General features: G+C 43.0%; 1 protein-coding gene across 6 annotated transcripts in view; it reads left to right on the top strand.

The window, feature by feature from the left end:
- RIPOR2 (RHO family interacting cell polarization regulator 2) overlaps positions 1 to 13,264 on the top strand; it is a 213,246-nt gene that overhangs the window by 167,879 nt on the left and 32,103 nt on the right. For all 6 annotated transcript variants that reach the window (XM_055570792.1, XM_055570793.1, XM_055570795.1 and 3 more), the window contains 4 exons: positions 395 to 418; positions 1,813 to 1,866; positions 5,682 to 5,831; positions 10,153 to 10,216. In XM_055570792.1, coding sequence (XP_055426767.1) covers positions 395 to 418; positions 1,813 to 1,866; positions 5,682 to 5,831; positions 10,153 to 10,216 — 292 coding nt within the window. The remainder of the gene's footprint in view (positions 1 to 394; positions 419 to 1,812; positions 1,867 to 5,681; positions 5,832 to 10,152; positions 10,217 to 13,264) is intronic.

The following is a 13,264-nucleotide window of genomic DNA, read 5'->3' as shown; positions in this document are numbered from 1 at the left end:
AACACATATATCACTGCTATTTTTCATGTTAACATTAAAAAAAATTTTTTTAAGTGAAGATGAATTTCTGTGCCCCTCACTATGTAAAAGAGGAGAGCTCAAAGCAAGTGAACATTTTACAGCTCCCAGGGGGCAGCAAGGACTGGGCAGGGTTCTGGAGACACAGAATATAAATAAATACTAGCTCTTAAAAATATTCTTAGTGGTATTTAAAATAACCCAGATTTTTGCTCTTTTAAAGCAAATGTAAAAAGTCCAACAGAACATTTTGGGGTTGATCATTATTTCACTGACAATGCAGAAATGCAGACAAAATCCTTCGATTCATGTCAGTAAGGGTTTTGAGGGAACTATGTTTTAACCCGGATACTCTTTTTTTTTTTTTTAATTTTAGGGTGTGCTGTATGACCTAGACAAGGTAAGTTATTGTTCTGTGTTCAGGGCATTGCTGGGGGGAAAAACCCTTCATCTTTGAGAAGTCAGCAATCTCCTTTTAGGTCCAGCTAAGGTCCTAGAGAAAGAGTTCATGCTTCTATCTAATGAGAATGATATAAGTACTATGATCTACAGACTCAATAATGTGTTTAAGGTCACTTTTGTAAAAATGCCACCTGGTTTCAGGGTTTCTCAGTGTGCTAGTAAGTTTAAGAATTTTCCAAGTGTTTAAAGGTCCATACCTGTGTTCTCTCTAAACGGGAACTATCATATTTCATCAAATGGAAGAAATCTTTGATTGGAAAATACATCATTATCTTATGTGCCACTAAGAAAAAGAGTGCTTCCAGTTAAACTGTGACACATTTCTTTCTTTTCACTTAAAAAGTGTATTTTACATTTAGTGACAAACTCTTATATGTACATATTTTATAAAGTTATATGCAATGTTGTCTCTTTCCATGCCTTTCTGTATATTTGAGACCTTTGATGCTGAATCCTAGTATAATCTGTTTGCAAATATTTTAAAGGGTAATTAAATTTAATATTTATAACTCAAATGGAAGAGGTGACACATAACCAACTATGATTATCTTGAGGCAGGCACAGACTGCAGCAGTTGTAAAATGCACCCTAGTTTCAGAAACATTAAAATGGGGGTGAGTTCATCTTTGAACTGATAAAATGTCATTATGAAGGAATTTAAGTATACTCCAATATGATACTGTCCTGCCAGAAATCCAGGAAATTCAATTTCTTTGGCCTCCCTTGATGTTAAACATAAGGATTCTAAAAGCTAGCTCAAGTTCATCTTTCAGCGTGTGTATTCAGTATTTTTAAAAAATACTGTCTAAGTTGATACTAGAGAATCTTTTAAAGTAGTAACAGAGTTAGGAAGAAAGGGGAAATAGTTAACAATTTCTGGCATTTTTGAGTATGAGATAATAAAGATAGCCACACAGGACTTCCCTGGTGGCTCAGTGATAAAGAATCCACCTGCCAATGCGGGGGACACAAGTTCCATCCCTGGGATCCCTGGTCCAGAAACACCCCACATGCGGTGGAGCAACTAAGCCTGTGCAGCACAGATATTGAGCTTGTGCTCTAAAGCCTGGGAACTGCAACTACTGAAGTCTGAGCACCCTAGAGCCCATGCTCTGCAATGAGAAGCCACCGCAAGGAGAAGCCCGTGCACCACGACTAGAGAATAGCCCCCACTTACTGCAACTAGGGGAAAGTCCCGGCAACAGCAAAGACCCAGCACAGCCAAAAATAAATGAAGTTGTAAAATAAAAATCTTTAATAAATAGCTACATGTGTCTAATCAGTGAAACTGTAAATGTCTGTACTGTTTCAAACTTCTTCTTTTAATTCCAGCAAATTAAAACGATCGAAAGATACATGAGACGCCTGGAGTTTCACATCAGTAAGGTAATTGACATTCCTCTTGTCTTTGCCTGTTTTTCAGTTCTCGGTCACTAATCAGTATACCTTTGGCCTGAACGTAGCATCTAGTCCATGGAGCATTTCTTATCCAATTGATTCCTAGCCTGATTAGCAGTTAAATCCTCTAACAGGCAGTACAGTTGGAGGAAAAAAATAAGAATGGAGAGCCTGATGAACTAGCACATTTTTTACTCTGCTTCAGATCAACAGATATTTAGTGTTTCCTGTGCAGCGTGCCCAGTGACTAGTGTAGAATACAGCTTCAGTGTGGTCTGGTCAGAGATAAGATTGCACCAGACTGACCCTACAAAAATCTTCACACTTGCTTAACTTTACACTTGTGTCCCACATATAACGGTTCCGTATCCTTCCTTGATAAAGAAGGAACCCCCATAATCTTCTTTATCAAGGCCTTTAAAATACTTAACCACAGCTGTAGTGTAGCTCCCTCAATCTTTCTCATGCTTACTTAAGTTTCTTCCACTCTTCTTCACATGGCTTGGTTTCCAAGTTCCTTTTCATCTTCACTGCTTCCCTCTGTGTACTCCAGTTTGTCAAGGTCCCTGATATCCAGCCCTGAACCCTACAAATAGTTGACTGATGGTCCCACCACCCTAGCATGGAGTGGGACTATCCCCCGTCACTCTGGACACTGTCGGCAGTATTGGCATACCCTAGAAACAATTTCCGTTTGAGAGCAGCTGAATCACACTATCAGCAATTCTGTTCTCATCTGCACCCATCAGAGGCACCCACTCATCTTCCAAGTGTGGAGACTGGAGGTTTTAGCTGTTCTCTCTACTAGGACTCAGAAGTCTCAGGTTTACTTCCATCTCTGCCACATACTCACTGGGCTGTATCATCCAGGTGGACCTTGACTTCCCACGCTGTGTAGTGAGCCTGGGGTTGCACGTAGTCAATCTAGATGATCCTAAGAATCCTTTCCAGTTTAGAATTCTGTGATGATTTATACGTCTGTAAACGTTTATATGATACTGCTTTTGTACATTCCTACTTTGAAAGATATTTATTACCTTGGTAAATCTGAAATTGCTCCTATTTCTGTTCAACTCAATAAGTAAAACAATGACATCCATTAGAAGTTATTTATGTGGCAGGTGAGCTTTGAAATTACTCTGTTTAGTTGGGAAAAGAGCAAGAAAACAGAATTAGTATTAGGAAAAAGTGTATTTATCCAGCTCATATCCATCATTGTAAGATATAGCAATCTTAGTGGTTACTAAAGGCTAGTAACCCCCTATCTGTGGCATCTTATGCATGGATGCCTAACAAATCCTAACAAGTTATATTCTATTGACTCCATTTATTTGATAAGAACCACTGCTAACTTACAGGACTTCCCTGTAGCTCAAACGGTAAAGAATCCGCCTGCAGTGCAGGAGACCAGGGTTTGATCCCTAGGTTGGGAAGATCCTCTGGAGAAAAGGATGGCAGTCCACTCCAGTATTCTTGCCTGGAGAATCTCATGGACAGAGGAGCCTGGCAGGCTACAGTCTGTGGGGTCGCAAAGAGTCAGACACAACTGAGTGACTAACACACACACACACACACACACACACACACACTGCTAACTTATAGGTAAGACAAATTCTTACCTGCAGCTTCTGCTTAGGTGAGTGCAACCACCTAAATCCACCAACCCCAAAGATAACTAAACCCCTGCTTAGTTATCCTTTATGTGAAAGGTTAACTCCATTTGGCTAGGATAGACTAATATTTAAATGACAATAAATATGTATAACTGAATCACTTTGCTGTACACCTGAAACTAACATTGTTAATCAATGATACTCCAATATAAAAAAAAATTAAAAATAAATAAAAATATTTTAAAAATAAATGAAAACAGAATAAACTATTCTTTAAATGTAAAGTAGTATACTAATCATTAGGGCTATACCAGTGGTCCAGTGAGCAGTTTCCTTATTGAGAGGATTACAGTCTCAGCGACTTTGGGAAAGAGGCTGAAGGGCCAGTCCCCCAGGAGGCCACACAGATGAGGCAGCCAGGCCTGCATTAGAAGAGATATCAGCTCCTGTGTTTCTAAGTCTCCAGGGGACCAGCCACATCAGACAATCTGCACCGTTTATTTAAATTTTCAAACTCCTCACCCATCCCTAAGCTACTAAATCAGTGTGTCAGAGTGAGGCCTGGGCATCAACATTTTAACAAGCTCACCAAGTGAGTCTTGGTTTGAGTGTATGGAAACCGCCCTCAGTGCCGCTCACCAGCCAAAGGATCTTATCAGCAAATATGCCACCATCCCTTGGGTCCTATACCTCCCTCTTATTCAGGGACAATTCCACCAACCCCAAAGATGAAAGACTGTTGATCCTTCCAGAGTTTTGACGATTCCTTTCAGAAAAGTGGAGTGAATTGTCAAAGAGCAGCAAAGAATCCTTTAACCAAGAGAATCATCTTCAGTCTCTTAACATTCATGTACTCGGCTAAGCATCACTGACATCTGTATAGAGAGAGCAACTATGGAAAATTATACCATTAACAGGTAGTAGTAGCAATGCTTTTTAGAGATCAGCCAAAAGTTTGCCTTCAGGACGAAAGGGGAATCTTAAATGCTGAAACCCATCATATTCATCTCCACCTCCTTCTGAATTCACAGCTATAGCCTCCTTTTAGATAGAACAAAGTTTGTATGGAAATGAAAAATTCAAGTAGTCCTAGGTAGATAAGTGCCTCCCAGAACATAGAATGTTTAGTGATATCATGCTTTTTAATCTGCATGAAAATTCCTACAGTTAACTGAGGTTGGTGTGTTGATAACTGAAAATATTACAAGAGACTATAAAGATAAATATCTGGAATAACTTTAGGTTTTCTCAGTGTAGGCACTATTGACATTTCGGGTAATTCCTTGCTGTAGGGGGCTGTCCTCTGTGATGTTTAGCAGCATCCCTGGCCTCTACTCACTAGAGGCTAGCAGCACCTCCCAGATGTGACATTGGAAAATGTCTCCAGATGTTGCCAGATGTCCCTTGAATATCACGCTGGATTGATTGAGAATTACTGCCTGAGAAGTATTAAGTGACTGTCAGGCTTATCTAATGAGTATGATCAATAACCACTTGCAAAGAGTATATTATTATTTAGAAGCCTAAGCATAGAGGTATTGCAGAGAAATGTTCATTTCCATTCTTCCCATTTATGTTTTTAATTGTGGTATAATTTACATGACAAAGATGTCACAGTTCTTATGTTCAGTTTGATAAGTTTTGACAATCATGCTTCACTCTAATTTTAAGAATAACTTGCCATTGTTTTCTGTCTTTTGTTGAGCCACATCTTTACAAAAATCATTTTCGATAAATAGTCTCATGTTCTTTTTAAAAAGAATTCTAAATCTGGATGTGTGACTATTACCTGGTGACACTCTTAAAATAAAGTGATAATAGCCCAGTAAATGCAAGGTCTTCACGTCAGTGTGATACTGTACACACTCTTCCAGTGTTTGTTCCTTGTGTAAAAGACTCCTGTCCTCATTATCTAAACCTTATCTCACGCGGTCCACCAAAGTTAAGTTCATTTTCATTCCATGCCGTTTGAAAAGACAGCTCAGGGTAAAATCTGGTTTGAAATAGAAAATGGAACTGAGTGGCTGAAACAAAAATGATGGGTCTGTCTAGAAAGGATGGTACTTCTACAAGAGTCTCCTTCTGAGTTCAGAAACATAAAGTATCTTGAACTCTTAGCAATGGCCTGTGTCACTTTCTTCAAGTGTGATAAATATTGATCGTGTTCTTGTTTTGTTTTGATTCTGGCAGGTAGATGAACTCTATGAAGCTTATTGTATCCAAAGACGCCTCCAAGATGGTGCCAGTAAAATGAAGCAAGCCTTTGCAACGTCACCTGCCAGCAAAGCTGCCCGTGAGAGCCTGGCAGAGATCAACCGGAGCTACAAAGAGTACACAGAGGTACGTGCCAGCCTGCTCGGCTGCTGAACCCCACCTGGCCTGACCTGAATTGAATTGTCAAGAACCATAGGGCTTCCCAGGTGGTGCTAGTGGTAAAGAATCCACCTGCCAATGCAGGAGATGTAAGAGACACACGTTCCATCCCTGGGTTGGGAAGATCCCATGGAGGAGGGCATGGCAACCCACTCCAGTATTCTTGCCTGGAGAATCCCATGGACAGAGGAGCCTGGCAGGCTACAGTCCATAGGGTCGCAAAGAGTCGGACATGACTGAAGCGACTAAGCACACAAACATCCCGAGAACCAGGCACCCTGCAAGCTCATTCTACTCTTTAGAGAGAGAAGTTTTGCTATTTGCACGTCTTGCATTTTCTTGAGGCCATCAGTGCAGTTTTTAAAATGTCTCTTGGGTGGTATCATTCGTGGTATTTTGATTCAGCACCTCCTATAAACTCCAGAGCAAGTTACTTTCTTGGTCTGTGAGCTTCACCTGTCAGGCACACCCCTCCTGGTGTCGTCGTTCATGGGCGTGCAAATCCACAGGATTTTAAATGCTGTGAAGCCGTTCACAGGACAAGTGTCCTACTTCTTTATGTGTACCTTCTATGCACAAGTGGATTACAAAGGCATGTTAAAAACGTCAGCAAATGAATGAGCCACAAATGTGCTGGTTCTGCTCATTGAAATGCACTTCCAGATTCTCTAGCTTTATCCCTGCAAACTGAACAGACCTTGTGGTTAAGATGGCCGCCCTGGATGTTGGGTTCACTAACCTCCTGCCTATGATTATTTTATTGTAAGAAATTTCTGTTCTATTGTAAAGGAGGGAAGAAAAAGAGTCATGAACAGAAGCACGCTTTTCTGCTTTCTGATGGTCTCTGGGGCCCAGACATACGACACAGAGAGGTCTTCGCTCCTCCCGGGGTCACCTGATAGCAGTGTCTGAGATGAAATGACTGAATTATTAAAACCTTCTCACTGTCCCATGTGTCTTTGTCCAGAGATCCAATGTCATGAATGAAGTCATCAGCCTGATGAGGGTCTACTGGACAGTTCCCGGTGTGAGCATCTGTCTCAACCCTGGGACAGGAGGGACGTCTTAGATGACTTGCCGCAGGATCATTTCCTGTGTAACCCTCCAGCCCTGCCTCTTCTCTGAACCAACTTTGTCTTTTTTCATGGCTTAAAGCAGGGCTTCTTCACCTAAGTTCCCTTTTCGGGAGAATGCTTTTTGAATGCATGAAATAAAGCCCATAGGAATTCAAAGGAAACAAATGATATTGAAATAGAGTTAATTCAGTATTGTCAGCACAGTGATCAAAATATTTTTGAAACCAAATGTGTAGTACAGTACAAGACTGCTGCTTTATGAACACATCAAACTATAAGATTTAGCAAGGGCTCCAATAACTATTGAAATTTCAAAGTATTGAAATGATTTCTCAAGATGCCTGCAACAATTGATGTGACATGAACGTAGACTTTTACTAGGTCCCAGTCGTACGGCTGCGGCTTGTTTTCTCCATTCATGATATACAGACATACTAGATTTCAGTTAGAGGTTAGTGGAAATAGCAACATGACTTTTTCTTTTTTCCCCCATCCAAGTTGATGGAGCACAGGCTAAGACTCTCTGGCTTAGAAGCAGCCCTAGTTCAGGAGACCTCATTTCCATACATCTCTGAAGTCAAAAGAGCAGTTGCCGTGAGAGTGGCCATTCTCAGTACACATGCCGAAGACAGAGCAGCAGCCTGTGCCTGTCCCAAAACTTTTGTAGGGTGTTTCAGAAACACCCACCCATGGAACCCTGCTCAGTGCTATGTGACAGCCTGGATGGGAAGGGAGTTCGGGGGACAGTGGATACTTGTATGTGTATGGCTGAATCCCTTTGCTGTCTACCTGAAACTATCACTATTATTGTTACTTGGTTATACCCCAGTATAAAATAAAAAGCTTTAAGAAAAAAAAAAAAAGAAGTAACAACCCCTGGTCAGGTGCCAAGACACGACATCATATTGGCTCACAAATTCAAGGTTGTTGTGTAGTGTAATTTCAGCAAGAGGAGAAGGCAGGCCAGGACATCGGTAGCTTCCTACCTCACTTGACATCAGGTGGATTTGTGTCTTCACATAACCACAAAAAACAGGGATTTTATCACAAAGAGGGTTTAGGAATTGATGGTTCTGGGAGCCTTTTGCAATGGCCGCAGTGTTCATCCAGGGCTGCCTGGGGGAGACAGAAGACAATTCTGACTGTGGGTGTCCTCAACTGTTAAACTAGCTGTCCCCTGCCCCCACCAAGTTTCCTAAAGACTCTGGTCACAGTACTGACAGGTACGATAACATCGTTGATAGATTTCTAGAAACAGTAATCCATTCCTTCCCAGAGACACCCAGTGCTCAGAGGAAGAAAATTGGTTTACAAAACTGAGATTTTGTTTTCAAAACTTTCCAGCTGCACAAAGTTCAACCTCAGGAAGTTTTCCCCAGCTTTGCTGAGCTATTTGAGGTACTGACGTCTAAGAGTCAGAACCCCTAGCTTGCAAGTCAATCCTGAAGCCCTCTGCAAACAAAATCCAAATGGAAGCAACCCCTCAGCCAGGATGGGAGGGGAGTTTGGGGGAGAATGAATACATGTGTATGTATGGCTGAATCCCTTCACTGGCCACCTGAAACTCTCACAACATTGTTAATCGGCTGTACCCCATTACAAAATAAAAAGTTTTAAAAAAAGATAGCATATGGAAGCAGCCCCTGTCCATGCTCATTGATCTGCCCAGGCCACAGGCCCGAGCCCCCAAAATGTGATGGGGAGGAGCCTGCAGATGCTGCCCCAGGGTGTCTGTGTGGGGCAGGGGGACAGGGGCACGCACAGGAGGCTGGCACAGAGCCTTCTGCTTAGGACACCAGAGGTGACCGCTGTGTGCTGTGCTTAGTCACTCTATCGTGTCTGAGTCTGCAACCCCATGGACTGTAGCCCACCAGGCTCTTCTGTCCATGGGATTCTCCAGGCAAGAATACTGGAGTGAGTTGCCATGCTGTTCTCCCAGGGATCTTCCCAACCCAGGGATCAAACCCAGGTCACCTGCATTGCAGGCAGATTCTTTACCGTCTGAGCCACTAGGGAAGCCCAAGAATACTGGAGTGGGTAGCCTATCCCTTCTCCAGCAGATCTTCCCGACCCAGGAATTGAACCTGGGTCTCCTGCATTGCAGGTGGATTCTTTACCAGCTGAGCTACCACCCAAAGCTTAAACTGGCCACTGCAGGAGGGCCTCCATGGGGGCAGCCCCCAGCCACAGCGCTTTTCTCTTGATTTCTAACTGTAGCTACTCTGTTATTTAGGTCCTCAGACACTGAGGAAGTAGGCTGGGTGGTTAGACATCTAACCACAGGCAGAGATGGTGTCGCTCCTTTGTCTCCACTGTTCCCTCAACATTAGATGAGGAGAGGACGTTTGTCAAACCCAAGAGTCATTTTGGGGGCCTCATGGCACGGCAGCAGGAATCCTGCCTCAGTCGCTTGGAGTACAGTTGAACTTCTCAGCTCTTTTGACTCCAAATTATTGTAAAGAAAATTTTCAAACCTACAGAAAACTAAAGACTAGTATGTTGACCGTCATTACTTTATTTAGACTTACCAGTTGCTAATGTTTTGCCATATTTGCTTTCCTTCTCTTGCATATGCTCCGTTTTTTTCCCTTTTTACTAAGTCATTCGATAGTAAGTGGTAAATAATGTGACATTTCACCCCATAAATATTTTAGCACGGATGCTTTAATGAGAACCTGTGTAACACATGTATTCCTTGCATAACCACATACCATTATCACAACTAAGAATATTAAGTACCAGTCATTGAATAGAATGATCTAACATCCTGTACATTTTCAGATTTCTCTTATTTGGTCCAATAATGTCTTTCATAACTCTTTTACTTTATTTACTTTCAAATCATGATGGAATCAGAGTTAACACATTACATTTGGTTGTTATGTCTCTTTAATCTCTTTTAACTAGAATTTCTATCCCATAATACTACTGCCTTTTTATATAATCCAATTTTAGAATCTCGCACATTCCAGATCTATCTGACTGTTTATAAGTTAACTTGGTCTCCTGTGCTCTAAATTTCCCACACACTAGAAGGCTCATTTAGGCTTAGGTAAAACATTTTGTCAAGATTGCTCCAGGAGCAGGGTCGTGTAACTCATTGCAAACAGGTAAATGCCTCCGGTTTGAGCAGTGGTTGTCCACCCCTGTGAGAACATGGTGTGCTTTGAGAGAAGCTTAGTTCTAACGCTGGTCCCCTGTGCTCTTTCTAGAACATGTGCGCCATTGAAGCAGAGCTGGAGAAGCAGCTGGGGGAGTTCTCCATCAAGATGAAAGGTATCCTCCCCCCTGTTTAGAGAGGCAGGCAGCAGCCTGTAGAGCTCCTCCAAGTGTCACATCACACACTCTATTGTCCTTGCAAAGATACTAGGCCACCCTCTCTCAGCTCTCCCCACTTAATTTATTGATGCTCCAGAACCTTCATCCTGAGCCTTGCCTACATACTTTAATATTTACTATAACAAGATCTCAAACATACACAAACATGGAGAGAATATTACAAGGAACCCCCATTGACCCATCACCTCGATTTAATAATTGGCAAGGTTTTGCCACCTTTGCTTCATCTGCTTCCTTGTCTTTGTTTTTCCTTTGATGAAATAAAACTCATATGTGGGAGTCTCCCCCTGTAGACAGCAATATGCCTCTCTTAAAGAACAGGGACATCTTGGGACCTCTCTGGTGGTCCAGTGGTTGGGACTCTGTGCTCTCAGCACCAAGGGCCCAGGTTCAATCCCTGCTCAGGGAACTAAGATCCCACAAGCTGCATGGTGCTGTCAGGGGAAAAAATAATAGGGCATCTTACATCACCACATCCCAAGTATTATCACTTCTAATAAAATGAACATGCCTTTGTTATGAATCCATTCCATTGGCAAATGGCCCAGTCATCTTAAAAATGAGTTGTATAGTTGGTTTGTTCAAATCAGGATCCATACTAGGTCCACACATTATCACTGGTCATCAAGTATCTGTTTTTAGTTTCCTTTTTATCTAAAACAGACCCCACTCTGTTTTGTTTTGTTTTTTCTTACCATTGACTTACTACCTTCAAGCCACTGTTGTACAGAATATCCCACGTTCTAGACTTGTCTTTTGGCTTCTTGGTGTTATTAAGTTTGTTCATTTATGCTCTACTTTCCTGTAAATGACCTGCCAAGTTCTTTATTTTTAAATGCTTTTTAGTGTTAACCCTCCCAGAGGACTGTGCATTTTCCCACCGCCTTTCTGGTACTGACTCCAGAAAGTTCTACCCTAGAAGCAGTGTCAATTTGCACCGCTAGCATCTTCAAGACAAAAAGAAGCCCCAGTGTTAGGAAACAGAGCATCCCCCAAGTGTCAGGCTAACAGCCCAGTGCCGGCAGGGCTCTCAAATGAGCAGCCCTCCCAGCAGGTCCTTCTTCCTTCTGAGTCTGGGCCATCTGCCCACTCACCGCGGGGAAAATGGCTGCTGTGTGCGCCTTTCCTTTGCTGGGGTGTCTTAGCAGCTGCACCCCTGGATTGCTAGTGGGGATTTAATCACCCTCTTGCCTACTTTTTGCCATCAAGGGAGTAGGAAAGGGGAGCTTTTTTAAAAAAGCGTTCAACAGGAGAGCTTCCTTTTCCAATGAGTCACCTATCAGGAGAGAGATTTTTCTGTCAAGTTCGATGCCTGGAGAGCTTCTCTGTATGAGTATACCTGCCAGTCCACACGACCTTGACCCTCAGCTGCCCACGTGGCTTTGTTCTTCTCTCCAGCAAATCCCATTGCCAGTCAGGCTGTTGTTCAGTATGAAGTCTCAACGCTTACTTCACTGCTGAGGTGCGGCATCTGTGCTTTTTCAGATTTTCAGTCCATCCTCTCCATTTTGAGTCCTCACCAGAGTCAGTGGTTCTAAAACCACTAGGGCCCTGCCCCCCTCTCAGCATGTCAGGGCGGGGCCCTGGAGTGTGTGTATTTTTCATCTTCAGGATGATTCTATCAGCAGCCTGCTTCTGGAAAACCACTGTCCTGGGTCAGCGTTTCGCAGAGAATACTTCTCTCTCCTTCCCCCAACTCTCGAGGCACTAGCCACGCAGGCTAGCACAATCTAGGGTCTCACAGATGAGAGAAATTCCTGTCACACCCATCTTCTCACTGTTAACACAGGCAGTATCATATATCCCCTGTTTCTGACACTGTTATCAAATGCACCAATTTGGGGTGGGATGGTAATTTCCCCATTTCTGCCATGGGGAACAGGGTTAAGTGACTTGTCCCCAAAGTCACACAGTACTTTTTTTTTTGGCTGTAGTGCACTCCTGGGTTGGCATGTGGGATCTTAGTTCCCCAGCCAGGGATCAAACTCATGCTCCCTGGAACAGAAGCGCAAAGTCTTAACCACTGAACCATCAGGGAAGCCCCGGAGGTGGGAAGTTCTAACAAAGTTGAGCAGATATGATAAAAGATTGCTCAAAGAATGTTCTCTTCTCTATGAGATGGTCATCCTCCACCCAGCACACAGGCATCCCAGGAGAGGTGTAGGAGAAAGGGGATCCCACCCACCAGATCTGGACCTCAGGCCTGGTGGTCAAGTGAGGACGCTGTGGGGACCCTGCCATCCACTGGGGGACTGGCTGCCCAGCTGAAGAACAAATCTGCGTTATGACGAGTTATCGTGATGGATGGACTGAACTTTCTGCTGGCTCCTGCTCTTCCATCACTACCCTTGACTTTGTTCTCTCCACCTACCCAGTGAGCTTCCCTGGCTTCTATCTGGGTTCAGGTATCAGTCAAACTTGCAAGCTCACTTCCGCTTTCCTAATCTAACATGAAAACGTGAACTATTTCTATGAAGCCTTTCAAGGGCAATATCCCCATGAAAATCTTCCTTTCTCTTGATAAAAGGAAGCCAGTCACTTGCGCTGCCAAGAAATCTTGCATCTTTGCATTTAGCTACTTTATCTGTTATTAATTCTGGTAAGAAAAAATTACTGCTCCCAACATACATAGTGACATAAACTGAGGATCTTTCATAACATTCTCAGACCTGGTAACTCAACTTCTTCCTGCCACACCCTTCCCCACTTCCCTTTTCACCCCACCCCAACACACAATAACAAAATCATTCTGTGGGGCTTTTGGCAGGGGTGGGGTAGGTGATGGTGGTAAAAGCAATTGATCAAATGCTCGCTGAGCTCCTGCTGTTGGCCAGCTGCATCCTGGTAAACGGTCCCTGGCCTTGACTTCTACACAGTCTACTGGAGAAAATGGATGCATGAGCCAGTCCAGTCTAATTCAGTGGAATAAACAACCTGCCTAACCAATAATATGGCCAATTGCTTAGAAGCCTGGGGGGAGGGGTG

The sequence above is a fragment of the Bubalus kerabau genome, chromosome 3 (assembly GCF_029407905.1).
Source record: "Bubalus kerabau isolate K-KA32 ecotype Philippines breed swamp buffalo chromosome 3, PCC_UOA_SB_1v2, whole genome shotgun sequence".
Classification (NCBI taxonomy): Eukaryota; Metazoa; Chordata; class Mammalia; order Artiodactyla; family Bovidae; genus Bubalus; species Bubalus kerabau.
This window is presented reverse-complemented; position numbering and strand designations above follow the sequence as displayed.